The 21,473-nt window shown below is 43.0% G+C and overlaps 1 protein-coding gene across 1 annotated transcript in view; it reads right to left on the reverse strand.

Moving 5' to 3' along the window:
• The window catches only part of MDGA2 (MAM domain containing glycosylphosphatidylinositol anchor 2), a 918,782-nt gene extending 899,713 nt beyond the window's left edge, over positions 1-19,069 (reverse strand). Inside the window, exon 1 of the mRNA XM_052646754.1 lies at positions 18,790-19,069. Within this exon, the coding sequence (XP_052502714.1) occupies positions 18,790-19,069 (280 nt within the window). The remainder of the gene's footprint in view (positions 1-18,789) is intronic.
• Between the last annotated feature and the right edge of the window lie 2,404 nt (positions 19,070-21,473).

Consider the following 21,473-nt stretch of genomic DNA (forward strand, 5'->3'; position numbering starts at 1 on the left):
AGGCACAAAGTAGCCAGATCTCTGTCTAGCATGTCACTGCCCTCAAGAGAGCATCCACCACGAGTCATGTTGCAGGCTGTGCGCTCTAAAGAAGTCTGCGATCATTTCTCTAGTTGCCCAATGTGCAATGTGAACGTCTTCCAAAGTGAACTTGGTACTATTCCCATCAACTAGGGAGATCCATAGTCCCTTCCTTTCAACTTGGGTGGCCATTTGTCTCTGCTTCACACAAAAGCACATAGAATTGATGCACAGAGTTTTCAAAGCAAGATCCCAGAAGACGTCTTCTATTCTCCAGGCATACACGCTCTTAGAATCCAGCCACCATGCTGTGATGAAGCCCAAACAACGTGAAAGCCCACATGGAGACAGCACATGTAGGCATTCCACCTGCCAACAAGCTGAGGTCCTAGCTCTCGGCCAGAATAAAGACACCTCCAGACGATTCCAGTCCCGAGAGGTCAAGACACCCTCTGCCTTCAAATCTTAATAGGTAAGAGTCCAGAAACTATGGGACCACAATGAGCCATTCTGACTGCCCCTTGTATGAATTCCTAGCCCACAGAATCCATGAACTTAATAAAGTGGCCACTCTCAATTGCTAACTTTGGATAGCTTTTTACAGAGCAATAGTAATTAGAGTAAAGCAATTAACAGCCAAATAGACAGAATGACTTGGTCAGTCGACATCAGTGAGCTTGCTGTCAGTCACCTCAGTGTTGTTCGAGAGGTGCAGGAAGAAAGCAGCCACAGTGAAAGTATGGACACTGCAGATTGAGCAGCACAGGCTCCCATCCATCAAGCTTATCCAGCTACTGCTGCTGCTAAATGCCCACCCCACCCCGACGTACACCATTCCCCAAGGAGACCAGCCAGCTATTCAGTGGTAATTGACTACACTGGACTCCATTCAGACATGAAAGAACGGACACATATTCTGGGTATGGGTTTATATTTACTACCTACAGGGCCTTAGCAAGTACCTTAATCCAGGGGCTTACAGAATATGTTATCTACCCAAATAGGATCCCTCATAACCTTGCACTGAACACGAGGACCCATTGAAGAGTTCAGAAAAAAAGAAAAGAAAACAAAAGGTACAGCAGTGAGTATATGATCATATAATCCACTGGTTATATCACACCATGTGCCATTCAAAAGCTGTTGATCTGACAGAATGATGAAACAGTCTTTTGAAAGAGCAGCTGACAGAGAAACCTGGGGATAATACCCTGAGTGGATCAGGCACCATACCCACAGTAGTAGTATAACCCTAAGTTAATGACCATTGTATGGAGCTGTGGACTTTCCTGGTGACTAGACAGTAAAGAATTTACTTGCAGTGCAGAAGACCTTAAATTTGATCACTGGTCAGGAACATCTCCTGGAGAAGGGAATGGCTACCCACTCTGGTATTCTGGCCTGGAGAATCCCATGGACAGAGGAGCCAGGCAGGCTACAGTTGACGGGGTGGCAAAGAGTCAGACATGACTGAAGCGACTCAGCACACAGTCATGTGGAGCTGTGTCCTTAGCAAGTAGAATACAAAAGTCCAAGAGTCCCATTTACCTTCACTCCCAGTAACCCACTTGGGGTTTCTGTGCTTTACTCCCCGTAAGTATAGACTCTAAGTAGCTAAGATGTCCTGGCTTCCAGAGGAGTAACAAAAACCTCCACAAAAGAACAAGGATCTCAAACTCCTATGACAGCTGCCACCTAGCCACTGTGCATTCCCGTGCAAAAGACAAGCAGGCAAGAAAATTACCTTACCTTCCAGGCAAGGGCAATTAACCCTGATTGTTAAGAGAAGGCAAGACTACTATAAATTTAATGTGAGGATGGAAGAAGACATCAGGCACCCAGGTGACCCACTTAAATATCTGTCAGTGCTCCCTCCCAATTCTGAAAGCAAACTGACAAATGTAACAGCTGTGGAAGTAGCTTGAGAAGGACACAGTGACCAGGATCCCAAGCCCTTTGGGGTTACTTCTCTATGCTTGATATCCAGCCCATCAGAGTTGTTCACTGTGGGGAAGGAAGATCTAGAAAAGGTAGTTTAAAAAATAAGAGATAATGAATATCAGAGATCAAGGATGACGATGGTTCTGAGATCAGGGGTAGCAGCAGGGACTGAAATTCATCCCACAGACTTTCTTTTTGTATGTATCACTAAGAAAAGAGGCCTGCTTCCAGGGGACTGGGTACCAGATGAGATGAACTTTCACAAGCAAACAAATACTAACTCCCTAAGGGGAGAGGCATAGAAGATGTGATGCACTGTCCAGAATCCTTTCTGCATGAAGACATTCATTCCCCCAGCTCCCAAGAGTGTTACCTCCTAAGCTTTCACGGTTGAGTTCCTCCTAGGATTCACCTTCACTCCAAGGGAGCCACCTCATCCTGAGAAATGTTACGTCTTCCCCAGGGGCAATCCACACCCAGTGATTAGTTAAAAGGGGCGGGGGGGTGAAAAGGGGTTTTCCTCTATCTGGGGCATCTCTGAAGTCTACTCCAACTTCACAGTATCCCATTTACTCAGTTGAGACTCTGCTGTAACTGAGTCACAGCTCAACTTCTCTGTCTGCTGAATGCTGGCTCCCTCCCTCTCTTCCAGTGGTAGTTCCAAGAGAGCACACCCCAGGAAGATCCTCTGAAGAAGGCATGGCAACCCACACCAGTATTCTTGCCTGGAGAATCCCATGGACAGAGGAGCCTGGTGGGCTACAGTCCACAGGGTCACAAGGATCAGATACGACTATGCAACTAATACTTCCCAGGAAACTACCTGCTCGTTAATCTTCCTCTCAACCCCTGACAAGCAGACACCTCATCCTACCTTGATCCATTCTACTAGTTCCCATGCTACTGTTGCTGCTAAGTCGCTTCAGTCGTGTCTGACTCTGTGCGACCCCAGAGATGGCAGCCTACCAGACTCCCCCGTCCCTCGGATTCTCCAGGCAAGAACACTGGAGTGGGTTGCCATTTCCTTCTCCAATGCATGAAAGTGAAGTCGCTCAGTCGTGTCTGACTCTTAGCGACCCCATGGACTGCAGCCTACCAGGCTCTCCATCAATGGGATTTTCCAGGCAAGAGTACTGGAGTGGGTTGCCATTGCCTTCTCCAAATTCCCATGACGTAGGCCCAACTATCTCCTTGTAATAGCCATCAAGTGATTCCAGCTGATTCTGCCTGTTTGGGGGCCAATATCATGATCAGACTAACTCACCTGTTGTTCCTCCACTTGCAACTTCAAACTCAATCCCCCCCAGAGCAACGCACAATAGTATGTTGGAAGTTTGCTTTACCAGTTTTCATCTTTTGCTTTATCAAACACTTCCCGTTTGTACAAATGCTAAGTTTACATTAATAATGAGAAAACCTCTGGGATGTCACAATAATTGTTGGGAGGATGACAGTTACGTACAATGAATGAGAAACAGTCGATAGTTAAGGCACCAGAAAAGATTCTGAAGCTATTTTAAAATATATAGATTTTACTTTCTGTCACAACTAAAGATATTTAAATACCATTTTCAAGTTTATAAGCTATTTCATCCTTTGTTCTAAGAATACCTATTCCAGCTTTTTTAGACATTCAACTGAATAAATATTGTTAATATATATAATATTCAACTAAATGATAAACCATAACATGCAGATGCCCACAGAGGCTCCTCTGTCCATGTAATTCCCCGGGCAAGAATACTGGAGTGGGTAGCCTTTCCCTTCTCCAGGGGATCTTCTCAACCCAGGGATCAAACCCAGGTCTCCAGCACTGCAAGCAGATTCTTTACCATCTGAGCCACCAGAGAAGCCCTTAATATATATAATATTCAATTAAATTATAAACCATAACATACAGACAAACTTAAAGCTTTTGGTATATAATTTTATACCAAATCATTAAGACACTGTGCAACTCCATCCAAAACAGACCATTGCCTCCAAAGTATCATAAGACAGAAAAATTAGAAGAAAAGAAAGATGCAAAAACAGGGAGCACTATTTTTTGTAAGTACTCTGAAATACAACATTAAATATGTGAAGCAGTAAAAACATACAATCTATGATTAAGCTCTTTTGAACACTGATTTGATTCATCTTTCACTATATTCCTTTACAAAAGTTTGTGATTTAATTTGAGATTTTTAAATTTCAAAATACATGATGGCACACTCCATTTAACAACATTATCACAATTTCCAATGTGCAGACAGTCACAGACCACTAGTTTCAAGTATCTGGCTCAAGTATGAAGAAGCACTGCTCAGAGAAAAATTCACAAAATCGATGTTTCTCCATATTCTTCAAATAAAGAGGTCTGCCTTTAAAACGCAACAATCATAACACAGTTATACTAAAAATTAATGAATTCCCAATTGTGAACTATGAGTGCATAATGAATTTCAGGGCACTTCTCTGGCAACCAGACCAAATTAAGAGTTAAAGTTCTAAAGCCTCAACTGCCTCTGAAAATTTGGGGGGTGGTGATCAGTTAAAGAAAACATCAGCTGTTTAGAAATGCATGGCACTACAGCTGAATATAATACCTTTCCTGTTCTCTCTTAAAATGGTTTCCTATCGAAGCAGTTTCTGTATCAATCACACAATAGCCAGAATGGTACAGGGTTATACTATATGACACAATAACCACATTCAAAAAGCATAGAAAAAAAATCACTTTTATAGTAGCAAATGCTGTAGCTAAAAGCCTAAAACAAATCACTAAACTGCACTAATTTGTAAGCTTTGAGGTTTGGGGAACTCCCTGGCAGCTAAGAGAAGGGCAGAGCTTGCAATCAACTGTCCTCTGGAGCACAACAAGATTTTCAAGAAAAGAAACCCATTGATACAGTCTCCTCAATTAACTTTGCAAAAAAATGCTCAAGCAATACCCGGAGGGAATTCAAGGCAAAAATCAGGCCAAATATCACATTTAACTATCAATCTTACCAAGGCCAGTGACTGTTAATCAGCCTGGGGGGAAATAAAGTACTACACTTGACAGTGGTTGGTTTTTTTATAAGCATAATGCTTCGTATTTTACATGGAGAAATATCACTACTTCTGCAGAATATCTAGTAGAGCCATGTCTTCATTTTTACAGGTCACTAATTATGAGTGTGCTTAAAATATCCTCCCAGTCCAAAAATAAATTATAGCAGAGAGAGCCCTCAGTATGGGCATTTTGATTCTAAAAAAAAAAAAATGAAATTATAAATCATATCTTCCTTTTCCAAGAAAGAAAATTGTGATGTGAAGTGCTGACATGAGCTACCTATATATATATATGTGTGTGTGTGTGTGTGTGTGTGTATATATATATTTCTTGGCCAAAAAATTAGAATTTATACCCAATTTGCATTTCAAATATAGAGTGTTTGAAATGTTTCAGAAATGGCATAAGATGATTCAGGTAACTTGTATGATTCTGTCATAGTAGGTCTACACACACATATGTGAATATAATTTAATAATATACATAAGGATATATACAAATATTTATTTTTATATCCATTTCATATTTGATTTCAAATTCAGCCATTAGTAACTATATGGTAGTTAGTTAAACTTTATGAGTTTCAGATTTCTCATCTACCTCATTCAAAGATTATAGAATATGGCATAATGTATATAAAACTCCTAGTAGAATGTGTGGCATATAGGAGGCACCTGTAAAATGGCAGTTATTCTATGAAAAAATTATGGTATCCTATGCTTGATTATTTTTCAATGATAGATGGAAAAAGAAGATAATCCAAGTAAATTAAACTTGGTTTAAAAATATATTTTAGAATCCACACTTGAAGACAGATGTGCCTGTTGCTCTAAAATCCCATTTTGGAAAAGAGAAAAGACCAGTATAAAGACCTGGCTACCAGAGCAGGAGGGATGGTCTTCTGAGTATGCAAGTGACTGGGCTTCAAGTTTATACATCACTATACTGCCGGTAAAATAAACCACATGTATTGCTCTTACCCAGCTAAGAAACACATCTCTTCTGTCAATTGCAAAAATACAGAAGGAAAAATACAGAAAGTAATGGGAGTTCCTGGAGGTAATGTGGCAAATTGGAAATAGTACAAAAAGGAATTATCACAAAAGATATTTAAACACAAAACGAATGTTAGAAGAGATACTGCACTCAACACTAAATCAGAGTCAGCTTTGTAAGGGAAGCAAGAAAGCCATCCAGTCCCTCAAGCTCAGCAGAAAGTTTAGCCACTGCTCCCATAAGACACACTCAGCAAACAGAGACACATACACTCCCACACACACATAGAGAGTTACAGTATATGAGTATACAGTCTACAGTATATACATATATACTCTACATACAAATATAGGTGTAGTTTGTGTGTAGATAAAGATGGATATCTTCTTTACAGTTTCTCTGAAGCTGGAGAGGTGATTAAATGTAAAGGTTGCGAAGTATTTACTTCTTTGCATAAGTAAGCTTAAAGAGTTAAGACATTAACCAGTGAGTTTTCACTGATGAGGGAAAATTAAAAACTTAAAAGTTTTTTGAAATATCAAGCAAAATCACATCATTATACTTGAGTTCAACAGTAAATCATGAAATCACAGGAAGCAGGAAGAAGGCCACTTTGAATCCCAGCTGCTGTGACTGGAGGGATGCTTGTTGGTGCAACACAGGAAATCATCAGAGGATAAATAGCCTCTGAGTGAAAAGTCTGCAGCCCACTGGGAGTTATTCTTGCCTTGGGTAAAAAGGGGTAAGTTTCTAAATCCCAAACTTTACAGCGATTCTGTCATTATATCGTTGCAATATGGCAGGGAATGGTCAAAATGGAATAGAGCTGTGCCTCCTTAGGAAATTATACTTACACAAACCTACATATGACTAAGACCAAAATCAGCCCCAAATTGAGGTTTGATTAATTATGGACTAAAACAGAGAACTTTAATATTAATACAGCAGCTCTGAACAACAACAACAAAAAAAGGTACAGGTAATATAGTCCAGTGTGAAACACGAACTAAATAAAAATACAAGTGAATACAAGAATATAAGTAGTGTTGGAGAAGACTCTTGAGAGTCCCTTGGACTGCAAGGAGATCCAACCAGTCCATCCTAAAGGAGATCAGCCCTGGGTGTTCATTGGAAGGACTGATGCTGAAGCTGAAACTCCAATACTTTGGCCACCTCATGAGAAGAGCTGACTCATTTGAAAAGACCCTGATGCTGGGGAAGATTGAGGGCAAGAAGAGAAGGGGATGTCAGAGGATGAGATGGCTGGATGGCATCACTGACTCGATGGACATGGGTTTGGGTGAACTCCGGGAGTTGGTGATGGACAGGGACGCCTGGCGTGCTGCAGTTCATGAGGTTGCAAAGAATCCAACACGATTGAGCGACTGAACTGAACTGAACTGACAAGAATAAGAGAAGAATCACAGCAATGGTGAAGAATAAGCCATGAAAAAGAAGAAGCAAGTTCAGAACCAGGATAAAAACCGTTAACTATACAGCTTCTTGATGATAACTTCACTACTTCTGATATATACCAAGATAAGACTGACAACTACAGAACCACACGTCTGCTAAACCCTGTGTATGTCAGAGTCTGCTTGTGTGCATAAGCTTAAGTGGCATGCCTAGCCAAGCTAGTATTGTTCATTTCATATAATGGGCAAAATTGCTTTCAACTACTAATTTTGTTGTCTGTTTAAAGTCTTAAGTAAAGATGACCTTTTGGTTTGGTTACAGCACCTTACCAACATTCCCAACCATTATAGAGCTAATAATCTGACACTTAGAAAACTAGTCTGAAGAATTTCTCTGATGTACTTAATTATGTGAATGGGTATTATCAAGCTGAATTATCTTTCACCCTTGAAAAGTAGAAAATAGTGTTTACCAAGGATAATTTAAATCCATTGTATACAAAAATGCATTTTTAATGGTGTATAAGGTCCCAGACTTATCATTTAATTCTACAGATACTTTTTTTAATGACTACGTGACTAGATGGGAAACAGCAATTGTAGTCACTCACTTTTTTGTCATTTTGGGGTCAGTTCAGTTGCTCAGTCATGTCCAACTCTTTGCAACTCCATGGACTGCAGCACACCAGGCCTTCCTGTCCATCACCAACTCCCACAGCTTACTCAAACTCATGTTTATTGAATCAGTGATACCATCCAACCATCTCATCCTCTGTCGTCCCCTTCTCTTCCCACTTTCAATCATTCCCAGCATCAGGGTCTTAGTTAGTTCTTCGCATCAGGTGTCCAAAGTATTAGAGTTTCAGCTTCAGCATCAGTCCTTCCAATGAATATTCAGGACTTATTTCCTTTAGAATGAACTGGTTGTATCTCCTTGCAGTCCAAGGGACTCTCAAGAGTCTTCTCCAACACCACAGTTCAAAAGCATCAATTCTTCGGCGCTCAGCTTTCTTTATAGTCCAACTTTCACCTCCATACATGACTACTGGAAAAACCAAAGCTTTGACTAGATGGACCTTTGTTGCCAAAGTAATATCTCTGCTTTTTAATAGGCTGTATAGATTGGTCATAACTTTTCTTCCAAGGAGCCAGCGTCTTTTAATTTCATAGCTGCAGTCACCATCTGCAGTGCTTTTGGAGCCCCCCCAAATAAAATATGTCACTATTTCCATTGTTTCCCCATCTATTTGCCATTAAGTGATGGGACCAGATGCCATGATCTTAGTTTTCTGAATGTTGAGTTTCAAGCCAACATTTTCACTCTCCCCTTTCACCTTCATCAAGAGGCTCTTTAGTTCTTCTTCACTTTTTGTCATAAGAGTGTCACTGGCATATCTGAGGTTATTAATATTTCTCCTGGCAATCTTGATTCCAGCTTGTGCTTCATCCAGTTCATCAGTTTTTTGATGTACTCTGCATATAAGTTAAATAAGCAGGGTGACAATATACAGCCTTGACGTACTCCTTTTCCGATTTGAAACCAGTCTGTTGTTCCATGTCCAGTTCTAACTGTTGCTTCTTGACCTGCATAAAGATTTCTCAGGAGGCAGGTCAGGTGGTCTGGTATTTCTGTCCCTTGAAGAATTTTCCACAGTTTATTGTGATCCACACAGCCAAAGGTTTTGGAATAGTCAATAAAGCAGAAGTGGATATTTTTCTGGAGCTCTCTGGCTTTTTTGATGATCCAGCGGATGTTGGCAATTTGTTCTTTGGTACTTCTGCCTTTTCTAAACCCAGCTTGAACATCTGGAAGTTCACGGTTCACGTACTGTTGAAGCCTGGCTTGGAGAATTTTGAGCATTACTTTGCTAGCCTGTGAGATGAGTGCAATTGTGCAAATACACAATAAATCTGTGACAGCTTCATTTAATGTTTATTCTCACTTTATCTGGTTTTATTTTTAAATTATCGATTACTTGTATTCTTACAAATAAATCTCTATTTTTCCCATTTGGATGTACCATTTTTATTTATAGTGCTATTTTCCATTTAGTCTCAAAATGGCATGATATTGAGACTATTCTTGCTCTTTGATACAAAAGGGATATTTATACACATATTTGAACACGTATAAATATACTCATTATGATAAGGTCAGGGTGACATTAATAGTCTCTGGAGCAGGGATACCAGCTCTCCACCCTGACCCCCACCCCCACCATTAAGGAGCAAAAGGACAAACTCCAGGGTTCTGTGAATTCAGAGGAGAATAGCCCAAGGAGCAACACCAAACACAGAGGCGTACAAGATAGAGTACCAAATGGCATTCTTGTGCACATATGAATATTACATGCACTATTTACAATATACCACCTGTGTTATTTTCTGTTTGACAAATGAGAATTATTTTCTCCAGATTATAATTGCTTGCTCTCTATTACTTCCTGCCCCCTTACTCTGTTCTGAGAACCAAATGGCACTCCTGCTAGAATCCAATTGTTGCATCCCTGAACGTGCCTTTCTAAGACTGAGGACAGTCGCTATGTACTCTCCCTCTCCTCCAGATATAAAATGCAACCATACTTTATCTTTGCTGTTATTTACATGTTCCTTATTTAACAGTCCACTTTCCTAAAAGTTTATTAGATACAGAAACTGAGGGGTAGAAAGATTACAAAACTTTTTTTTTTTGCCTGTGATCATGCAGTAGAGCAGCAGGTGAATGAAAAGAAAGCCCAAAGTCACCCAGAACTTTCAACTGCATCATCCTTCTCTGAATGAGAGTTTTTTATAATAATAATAATAATAAAAGCACATATCTCTCTTTTCTTAAGGACAATGAATTCACCTCAGTGGCTGTACATCCGTAAAGAACATGATGTTTTAAGTCATTCTGGACTCACAGTTCACTGCTTCTAAGTAGTAGACAATCTAAAAGAGCTTTGATAAGTCTTTGACTTTAACTCCAAAAGTATCCCCTACGTAAGTTCAAAGCTTCCCAAGACTGCCTCGAATTGGGGAGGGCTCAGTATCCTACAGGAACTCAAGAGATAACTAACTGTCTTATCTTCTGATGAGCAGGTTAGGTGGCTTCACATTGAACAGACACAAACCTAGGAATCTGGTGGACATAAATACCTGAGCAAGTTTCAGGGTATTATCCAGTAAAATTTATTTCACAGATTTACAAGCTTTGGGAAGGGAGAGTTACCAAAGGTTAAAGGATGGACTCATTTTTCTAGTTAGAGTAAACTTTGGAGGAACTGCTTAGGCTTAATACTAGACAAGTGCTGGAAAAGACTCTTGAGAGTCCCCTGGACTGCAAGGAGATTAACCCAGTCAATCCTAAAGGAAATCAACCATGAATATTCACTGGAAGGACTGATGCTGACGCTGAAGCTCCAATACTTGGGCCACCTGATGCAAAAAGCCGACTCATTGGAAAAGACCTGACTCATTGGAAAAGACCCTGAAACTGGGAAAGATTGAAGGCAAAAGGAGAAGAAGGTGGTAGAAGATGAGATGGTTAGGTAGCATAACCAATGCAACAGACATGAATTTGAGCAAACTCCGAGAGACAGTGGAGGACAGAGGAGGCTGGCATGCCACGAGGAAAGCCCCATATACAGTCTATGCGGTCACAAGGAGTCAGAAACGATTTAACGACTGAGCAACAGCAACAAGTTGCAGGGTTATTTTTCTCTCTGCCCCCTGTTCCTGCAGCTGGAATCCGTGCTGTAGCACTGCCCTTTCCTTTCTTTTTACCTATATATCACCAACCTACTTGAAAGATTCAAATCATGATGTACCAGCTTTTTCAAGTTTCCTCCAACCATGGCAGCTATCAGCGCTTTCTCCTATCCTGGGTCAAATGCTTGTATATTTCTCAGTCTTGATCGTTTTTCCACTTGGCTTTATCTCCTCAATTAACTTGCAAACTCTGAGTTCATGGGGCCCTCCAACTCTTCAGTAATAAGTGGACCTGAGGTGAGGCCTGGATTCAATTCACAGCTCCACAGAAATAACAGAGAGAATGTCCCAATGTTTAATCTGTGTCTCTCTCTCCTTATGTACAATCAATTAGCAGGTAGGGTAATCTGGTCCACTGGGACTATAGGTCCTATTTAAGAATTCTTCATTTTTCCCATTCAGGAGAACAGAAAAATCTCCCTGAAGAGCCCTTTATATCAGCCCTCTGTTTGACATGCATGAACAAAATTCTATTTAGTTAATTTTTTTTTTTTTTTTTTTGCTGTTTTGCTGTCACTTAAAGGGCAGATACACTTTTCCAATACTGTTTTCAGGCCAGCATCTGATTTCCTGCTCACCTCTTTGAGATTTCAGTGCCCTTTTTACTGTCCTTTAGTCCTGTGGGAGGCCTAGCTATGAACCAACCCTTCCTCTCTCGGATATATATATGTATTTCCCTTTCCACAGAGTCGCTCCATTATTTTTTATCCCTCCCACTCTCATTACAACAAAAGAGGACAAGAAAGGTGCTGCTTGCAGATATGGCAGCATGTCACATATCTGGCCCCATCTGCCAACCACATAATAGTCCTTGGTACAGTTTTGTCGGGAACAGTAAGAAACTGATGTCTCCCATTGTTATGCAAAGTCATAGAGGTAGCTTACTAAAAGAAATAATAAGTTACATCATAATATCTAATACCTTTACTCCTACCATAATATGTCTTTAACTGATAAATTTATGGTAAATGTGTAACAGCCAAAGGAAAAAAAAAATGTTCCTAATATTTGAAATTCTTTTCTGTGATTGTGAACTCCTGGGGAATGTATGATCTGGATTGTGAAATGGAAATTATCTTTCTTCCTGAATTCAATTACATCAACAGGAAGGAAAATAAAGTGTTTGAAAACGAAGATTAGAAATGGTATCTTGGAAATAGTATCTTGGAAGAGTAGTAAGAAACCAATATAAAAAAGCTTAACTAGGATCAGTTGAAGTTGGTATAGTTAAGAACAAAAATGGAATTGTACTGGCATACAATGGGAAATAACTAAGTGCATACCCAATAAAGAAGATGAGGAATTTTAGCAAGATGGCAAAAGTATCATTCCAGTGAATAAGTCTAGACTGTGGAAAGAGTTGTGAAATTTCTTTCTGTAAAGAAAAGTCACAAAGAACATAGGACCACTGTCTGACTAGCATAATACAAAGCTATTGTGTCATAAATTAGTGAGATGATTTAATGCCATCATAAAGTCTCTTACTTGCAACTTTATGATTTTACGGAACCAAAAGTTTATTAATTGGATTTGAAAATAAAAATAGGATATAGTGCTCTATGAATGAAATCATTTATTCAGTCTGCTCTAAGTAATATATTTACATTGACAGTCACTGAAGCAAAGAAATGAAATTTCATTTTGAGGGACTATTCAGTTAACGGCAATTACAGTGAAGCTAAAAACGTTCACCCTATTCATACTTGAAATGCATTCAGTATAATACTTTGCTTGTCCTTCCAAAAAGCCAAAAGGGAAAGTAAGATCTTCCCCAATTCCACTGGGAGCTGACAGCACATTCCTTTAGTTCACTGCAGCTGCCAAGAGCTCAGTTCCAGGACTAGGGGGGTATAACTGGCTCTTTGCCTTAGATTTTGTTGATTGCAAGCCTTGAGCCTATCTCTTCCAAGACTCTTCCCAAAGCATGAGAACCAGGCCTGAGAACATGAATGATGAATTATCTGTATAGATGGAAAGCAACCCAAGATCATGGTTCCTAACACTATCTTAAGACATAAATTGAATCCATAGGCTAATGCAATTAGCTGCATCCCCATGAGTCTTACCCTAGTCACATTAAAACAGTACATTTTAAGAATACACAGCACATTTTTTTCCTGAAGAATTTGCTCATTCCCCATTTCTCAAAATAAGTTCAAGGTAGTTTGCCTTACAAAACAAAAACGAAAAGAATTTTACAATGTCAGTAAGAAGAGTTGGTACCAGAGGCAATAAAATTAAGCAAAGATGATGAAGAAAAATGCATTCCTTGAAGTTCTTTTATGACATCTATTCACCAGCATTGCTTCACCCCTAAATTTTTAACCCCTGATTCCTAATTGTCAGGACCCTGGCATCCTCACTGATTTGTTCACTAGAAAATGATTTCTTAGGCTTGATGTGCAACCTGGTCAATCTAAAATACTTAATAAATCACTTAGAGGCTTCCCAGTGACAAAAAGGACATGAGTAATTAATACTGTATAAAATAATCTGCTCATCTGGCATGTGAATTTTCAGTAACACAAACAGTAAGGACAACTTTGAATGGACAAAAATCATCTCAAGATACAAAGAACAGCCTACTTTTTCTTGTGATGGTGACCAAAGCAGTGATGATTAAGGATGTGCTGTGTGTGTGTGTGTGTGTGTGTGTGTGTTCTCAGATGTACATAGGGATAATGGAGTGAGAAGTGGGAAGAGAAAAGGTTAAAGCTAACTGTATATGAAAGAGCTTCAGATTTACTTTTTTAAACAACATTCAATAAAGTCCATCCTCCCTCCTCCCACAGACTGACACCCTATAAATATGTGTTCGATCAAAAAGCAGTACCTGATCACAAGGTTTCTCCAAACTCAAACGGGCTAAAAATCACAATTCATTGCACCTTGGGATAATCTTGCCGTGAGGATGACAATATTCTGGGACCAGATGTAATGGTCAACTGACCTTCCAGAACACTTTTATCCCTTAGGGTCAAGCTGTACATTTAGATTCAACCCACTGACAGTCTGAAATATCTTCCAGATCCTTCTTCTCTACCTAATCCTTTGGTTCTCAATTCCACCAATCTTTTCTGTCAGCTACTGCCTGAGGTGTCATTCTTAAAATTTGTGAGATTAATTGATATTACTTGAATTGAGAGCATATAGCTTGCTAATTTGTCATACACATGTTGATAAATTTATTCAATTTACTGGTTCTAGCACATCCTGCAAGCTATTTATGGGCAGTACATTAACTATATTAAGACACCAAGTCATCTGTTGATTTGGCTCCCCTTAAAAACTATTCAAAGACATTTACTTGGTTTTTCAATTGCAGTGGGGATTTGTCCTGCACTAATGCAGTTATAAGGCTTCTCTGGTGGCTAAGTAAAGAATCTGTGGAGATGCGGGCTTCATCTCTGGGTCAGAAGATCCCCTGAAGAAGGAAATGGCAACCCATTCCAGTATTCTTGCCTGTGAAATCCCATGTACAGAGGAGCCTGGTGGGCAACAGTCCATGGGGTTGCAAACAGTCAGACATGACTGAGTCTGACTAAACAACAACAATGATTATAACAGCAATTATAATCTTTTATTAACCTCCTTGGAAATTATGAGTATAATAGGTCAGAGGTAAAAAATACAGTAGTTTGTTTTTTTTTTTTTCTTTTTAAAGAAGACAATTGTGAAGTTTACAAGAGATATGACTCTCAAAATTATGTAATTATCAATAGGTTCTCTAAAAAACAAGTAAAACATCCACAGAATAATTTACAAAGAAAGCTTTAAAAACTAAGAAAATACTTTGGATCACTCTGCTCTAAGTATTGCACTAGTATACATTTAACTGGGGTTTACATTTTGACCCTGAATGCTATGTTTACTAGTTTTCCTAAACTTAATGCAATGAGTTTAGTGCAACAAAATTCACAATGTCAAAAATGGGTACCAGTTCACAGTTCTTTAATGACTTCTTAGTTTTAGTGATGTTTAATATAGTAAAAGGAATATTAAAATAAAGCTTTGCAATTCCAAGATTATTTTACTAAAAAGGTTTGACTACAAATAACTTTTTAAAATTCAAGTTGGGACAATATATAATTAAGGAAACTTATTCTGAAAACTACACAAATATAGATATCTACAGGGAAAATATCATTTCAAAAATTGCTTTTTAATAACATCAGAATCATTGGTGAATGGTAGACAGGCAGATATAAATCAAAGGATAATCTTCCTTACCCATATGCCACATATCCACAAATCTCAGCTACTATGAAGTAAGTCTGCTAAGCAATATTCCCAGAAAAATGATGATAAGTTCCTAGATCCGTAGCAGAAACTTTTATACTTAAGTAGTTCACAAAGGACCAAACAGATCAAGCACAACAGGAAGACAATTAGAGTTAACTCGAGACAATATAAACTATGCATTAAAACAAATATTCCCAATTACTTCAAAAAATCTGAATTTCATGCTCAGAATTTTCCAGGTGAGCAGTAGAGTAAGGGACTGACCAGCTATTTCAAAGAAGAAAAGTCACAGTGATATCTTTCTAACTCTTGTAATTAATTTTAGACCACAATGAAATGATTTTGCTTAAACTACCTATAAACTAATTTTATTTCCTCTTGATTCTAGCTACTAGAAGACAAAATTAAGAAGTAATCTTTTGTGTGTACCATGGATGGTTTTAGATCTGCAAACACAGGCAAATAAAGGGATACAGTGGCATAGACTTTTATGCTGGCCAAGTTCCTACCTAGTCTTTGATGTGTCTGTTTATAATTGCCCTGCTTTTTTAAATTAAATTATTTTCAAGACTCCTTATGTAAAATGTTCAAAACACACTTTTTATAATCTTACACTAACTCTTATTATCTATGTCTTTTTACAGCTGATCAACGTTTTAGGCCTAAATAAAAATAAAATCTTCTCTTCCCCATAAATGTTTTCACAAATGAAAATAAAGCTACTTCAGGTTAAGAAAGGTCATGGTTTACAAAGTCAAAGCAACGGAATTTGCAGTTTTATCAGTGGTTCTCAGACTTTAGCTTACATCATAATCATCACCTGAGGTGAAAAACCCAGAATGTGGGTCCCACACTCTGAATTTCTGATTTAGAAAGCCTGGGACGGGTATGAGAATTTGTGTTCCTAACAAGTTCCCAGGGGACACTGATGCTGAAGGTTAGGGGTAACCACTTTGAGAATCTAACTTCTGTGATATGAAAGACAGATTTGAAAAATAATAGATAAATATAGTTTTCACCCACCTAATAGCTATGACATTTATAACGACTAGAGATGCTGCCTAATTTTCAAACAAAGCCAATTCTGTTCCTAGCTAAGTAACTAATAACCACATAAACAGTAAAAAAAAAAAAAAAAGAAGAAGAAGAAGAAGAAGATCATCACCTTCATAACTAGGATCAGCTCAGTAGCAGAAATGCTTCCCCCCTTAATGTCAATCAGCTTGAGCACAGGATCATTTTGATGCAATTGTTCTAGGGTAAGTCTTATGCTTCTAGATCTTATGCTTTGCCACTACCTAATATGAAACTTGCCAGGGCAAATAATCTAAATGGCAAAAAGTGACAGAAAAATGGAACATTGCCTCTCTAATCCAGACAGTTCCAAAACATCCCTTACCCCCACCCGATTGTCTCACTTCTCATTATCTCCTACACACACACACACACACACACACACACACACACACACACACATTAAAAAAAAAAAAAAAAAGACCCTTCTGTTTATTTGGGTTAATATGAACCAATGGGAGAGAAATAAAGACTTGGATAAGCAGAATTCAGACTCTCTCAGACTAGGGAACAGCTTCCTGAGAAGGTTCTATCGTTTATCTGCAACATTGGTCCGCCCTTAGAATCCCAGCCACTCTCAGATGCTAGACATCAGTGTCCAGCAAAAGTCAAAAGAGCTCTAAATGAATTCCCGCTGCTCAAGGCCCCACCTCCTGCCATCAGCCAAGCGGGTAAGACCTCCGGAGAGTCTCGGCAACTCTATCCTACATGCAACACCACTACCAGCAAGAGCCGCGCTACCATCACCACCAAGAAAGCTCTCAATTTCTTTCTGGAAAGAGGGAGTGCGGAGAGAGGAGATAATCAGATGCTTAGAGCTGGGAGAGAGTGAGGATCTCTCGACTAGAGCCAAGGAGGGAGGCAGGAAGACAGGCAAGGGGAGTGGCCGCAGAAGCTCAGCACAGACCAGTCCTCACCGCTTCAGACCCTCTCCCTCCACCCCCAGCACGGCTTAGCCCTGGACCAGACACCGCGGAGAGAGTCAAGACTCGGTTGGATTTCGCGCCTCGGTTCGCAAACAGCTGCCCACTGCGCACTCGAGGCTCCCAGAGTTCGAGGACTCAAGGTCCCCTGGCATCTGCGCCCACTCCGAAGTCACTTCTAAGGTCCGCGCTTCCACAGACACTCATGCCCTTTACCCCTGGGCAGCCTCTGCGGTGCTGGGGCCTCGGCCCCTAGAGAAATGGAAATCACAAGCCGGGGGTCGGGGTTGGGGGGTGGGGGGAGGTGTGCTGATGTGCAAATTTCATTTTTTCTGGATGTCAGCCATAGCCTAGATGCTTTGGGTGAGTCTCGGCCTGCTGTCCCCTCAAGGGCTGTTGTCCTAATCTTCCCACCATACCTCGAGAATACAAAAGTTATTTTTCCTTTGTGTCACTGCCCGCTTGTCCCAGGAGAAGGCGTACATTTCAGTTCAGCCAGAGCCTGAGGGTGTGTGTGTGTTTCTTTCGGTCCCAAAAGCCAAGGGTGCCAGCTGCTGACAGGCAAAGGAACCTGGATTTGCTCTTGAGGACTTAAAAACATCCGAGTTAACAAGCCTGCCCTTCTCTCGATCCTAGCCCGACCAGCCCTGGGTTTTCCAGAGAACTGAGATTGTGTTCCAGTTGCAATGAGCTCGCGTCCTGCCCCGGAGCCGAGACGCGCGGACTTGGCTGTCCGTTCATTCATGCATTTGCTCATCCATTCACATAAACATGTTCCTTAATTGCGTCTGGCACCGAGAATCTTGCCTGCTATTTTCCCCTCCCAAGTCAGTGCTCATGGCAACGGCTGGTGCAGAATGTAACTCGACTGTCAACCCACTTCCAGAGCCGGAAAATCAAGTCAAGGAGGCATTCCACTCCGCCGTCTGCCCCCAGAGAAGGAAAGGGTGGAAAGGAGAAGGCTGGGGGAGGGGGATGGAAGGCAGAGAGCAACGGGCCGCTCACTAGGGTCACATTCGAAGCTTCCCTTCGGAGGAAACGGCGACACCGACGGCAAAGACTGCAAGGAGCCCAATCATCATTAAACCCAAGACTGCTAGAGCTCCGGTCCCCAGAGGGGATAAATCAAGTGCAAAGTCACTCGTTCGCAGGAGAGCGGGGCTGCCGGCTCGACCCAACACTGATCCCGAACCGAGGCACTGGGAGAGCGGCTCGCAGCCCAATCCGCAGCGCGCTCGCTGCCTCCTTATCACTCCCAATAACGTGATGAAGTGTAAATCAAAAGCCACGCCGGGAGGGGCCCCGGAACGGCGCGAGTCGTGCATTTTCGCTCACCAGCCTGTCTTACCTAAGAATCACAAGGTCACGACAGCGTCGCGATTCCACTCACCGTACACTCCTTGGCCAGAGATCCCCTCCAGGAGGACTGTCAGCAGCCACACGAGACCGTACACTAAATCCATCTTCACGTGAACATGAACATATCCAGCCCGGGGGGGACGCAGCGGGACCTTCTGGAGGCCGGCGGCCAGCCGGGCGCGCTCCGCTCGCGCCTCAGCGGAGACGAGGTGCCGGGGAATCGCTCGCGGAAGAGAGAAGCGCCGTGCGTCCGTCCTTTCCCGGCGGCGGCCGAAAGCGGGGCGCAGGAGCCCCGCACACCCCACACTCATGCACGCACGCACACACAGACACGCACACACTCACACAACACAATACCCTGACACACTTCCACGCACGCCGCACTCACACCGGGCGCCTGGGAAAATCGCAGACGCCGGGGAGGAGCAGGGGGCGTGCTGGGAAGCGGAGCCGCGAGGCGAAGGGTTCTCCAGGGGAGCCGGCTCGAGTCTCCGCAGCGGCGGCGGCGGCGGCGGCGCGCTGGGCCAGCGGCGGGTGCGGGCGAGGGGCCGGGTGTGCCGAGCGGTGCGAGCCTGGCGCGGGCAGCCACGGAGCAGGAAGTGGCCTCTGACTCGGGGCACCGAGCAGGGGCTTCCTCGTTTGGGTTCGCCTTTACAAAGTAACTCGCGAAGGTCCGCGGAGGAGCGTCAAGCGGCGGCAGCGGCCCGCCGGTCCGCAGTCCGGAGCCCCCAGCCCTGCTGTCTTGCCTTCCCCCATTCCATCAGTTGCCATTGCAACGCCAATCCTGTTACACGATACAGGCTCGCATCGCCGAGCAGGGAGAGGAGGAAGAGAAGGAGGAGGAAGAGGAGGAGTGGGGCTGGGGGTACGGGGGTGGGGAGAAAGGGAAGCGAGGAGGGGGAAGGAGGAGGAGAGGGACCGGCAGGGCGCAGAGTGTGCGTCTGGAGCTCTCTCGGGCACCAGCCTCAGCTGCCGCCGCTGCCGCCGCCGCCACTAGTCTCCAAAATAGCCTTGAGCGCCCCGGCAGCGGAGAGGGGTCTCAGACCCGCCGCACCGATTCCGGGAGCCGAAAGCAGAGTCCAGGCACCGCCACTTGCAAGAGAGGGAGAAAGCCAAGCAGAGACCGGATCGCACACACGTCTACGCTTGCCCACCGGCACCGCGCGCGTCCTCTTCGCTTCCGCGCTGCCCCCGCCAGGTGGAGGGATGGGGGCGGCCGGGACAGGCGGGAGTTTAGAGGAGGGAGCCGCAGAGGGGGTTCCCCGCCTGTGCTAACGTAGTGCTGGCATCCGGAGGTGAACGCGAGAGCAGCTGCCAGAGGAGGACCCCGGCTGCGTGGCCGCCGCTCAGGCCCCAGCTACGGCGGAGGTGCCCGGGCTGGGCGGCGGAGCGCCGAGGGTTCGACGCCGGCCGGAATCCCTGGGTGTGCGCGGGGGTGCGCGCCGCGGCGGCGGAAAGGAGACGGAGGAGGAGGGCGAAGCCGAGAGCGGGCTGCTGAGCTGCCAGGCTGCCGGAGAGGAGGGCTGTGTGTGGTCACGTTGTGCGCTACGTGCTGAGAGCGCGAGCTGCTAGCCGCAGCCGGGCGACGTCAAAGCCGGGTGCGCGGCTCGGTCGCCTTCCTCTGCGCCTCCTCTGCCTCCTCCTCAGCTCTGCCTTCCTGTGTCAGCCCAGGAGCTCATCAGTATGGACAGCGCCGAGAGGCTCCGCGAGGCCGGCGGCGTCCGGCCTCCGGCCTTCCCCGTGAGCCCCTCGCCCCCACCTCCCGGACCTGCGCGGCCGCGAATGCCAGTTATCATTGCTGATTCCGCTATTGGCGTCTGCACGCCGAAAGGCCGGCTACCACCTTAGACCCCGGGTAACTACAGGACACACCGTCCCCTCCCCGCCGCCCAAGGTTTCCCAGGATCCGTTCTGCTTGACTAAAGGGCAGAACAGGCCACCACGCTTGGGAACGGCACCGTTTCTTCCCTGTATCTGTTCTTTTAAAGAGAAATATGGCCATCACAGCAATGAAGACTCTTAGGGAAAAACACGTAAGAGTTCAGAGATTAGTATGTTTAATATGCAATGTCGCCTACGAAAGTTAACCGCTTTGAAAAATCTTTTCTCTGAAAGACGGAGTCTCTCATTGGGGCCGAGCTAGCCCTGATGTTGGAAGAGCTTAAGAAATTCATAGTTACAAAAGGCTCAGGAAATGCAGAGCACCTGTGATTTACACTGGAACCAGTGTAGAAATAGTTCACCTAAAATTAATAGGCGAAAACGGAATATAAGTAGCGGTTTGTGATTTCTGTAGCCACAATAATTAGTGCTTCCTGTGCGCAGTCCACTTTGTCGAATATATTCTTGACTCTTCAAACAACATACGGATAGGGAAGTGATTAAAATAGCTAAAAACGTGCATTTATACATGTGTTTAAAAAAAAGTAATTGCTATGGAAAATCTGGAGCATAGTATTCATTTATCCCCTCCCATAATAGACTGGTATAACACACTGCGGGTCCCTCTCCCTCTGCTCCGGCTGGGAGGGGTGAGGGGGCGGGGGATTGGGGGTGTTACCTCCTAGCACTAGGAGATGAATAGTCCCCATTGTTTCCATCAAGGTCCTTTTCCTTACTTAAGTGAATTATGCATATTATTTTTACTGAATGTGAGCTACTGTTTATGCTTTGTGTTTTCAAGTTAAGAGGACTAATGTTGAGAAGATCCCAAAA

Source organism: Budorcas taxicolor, chromosome 10 (genome assembly GCF_023091745.1).
Source record: "Budorcas taxicolor isolate Tak-1 chromosome 10, Takin1.1, whole genome shotgun sequence".
NCBI classification, from domain to species: domain Eukaryota; kingdom Metazoa; phylum Chordata; class Mammalia; order Artiodactyla; family Bovidae; genus Budorcas; species Budorcas taxicolor.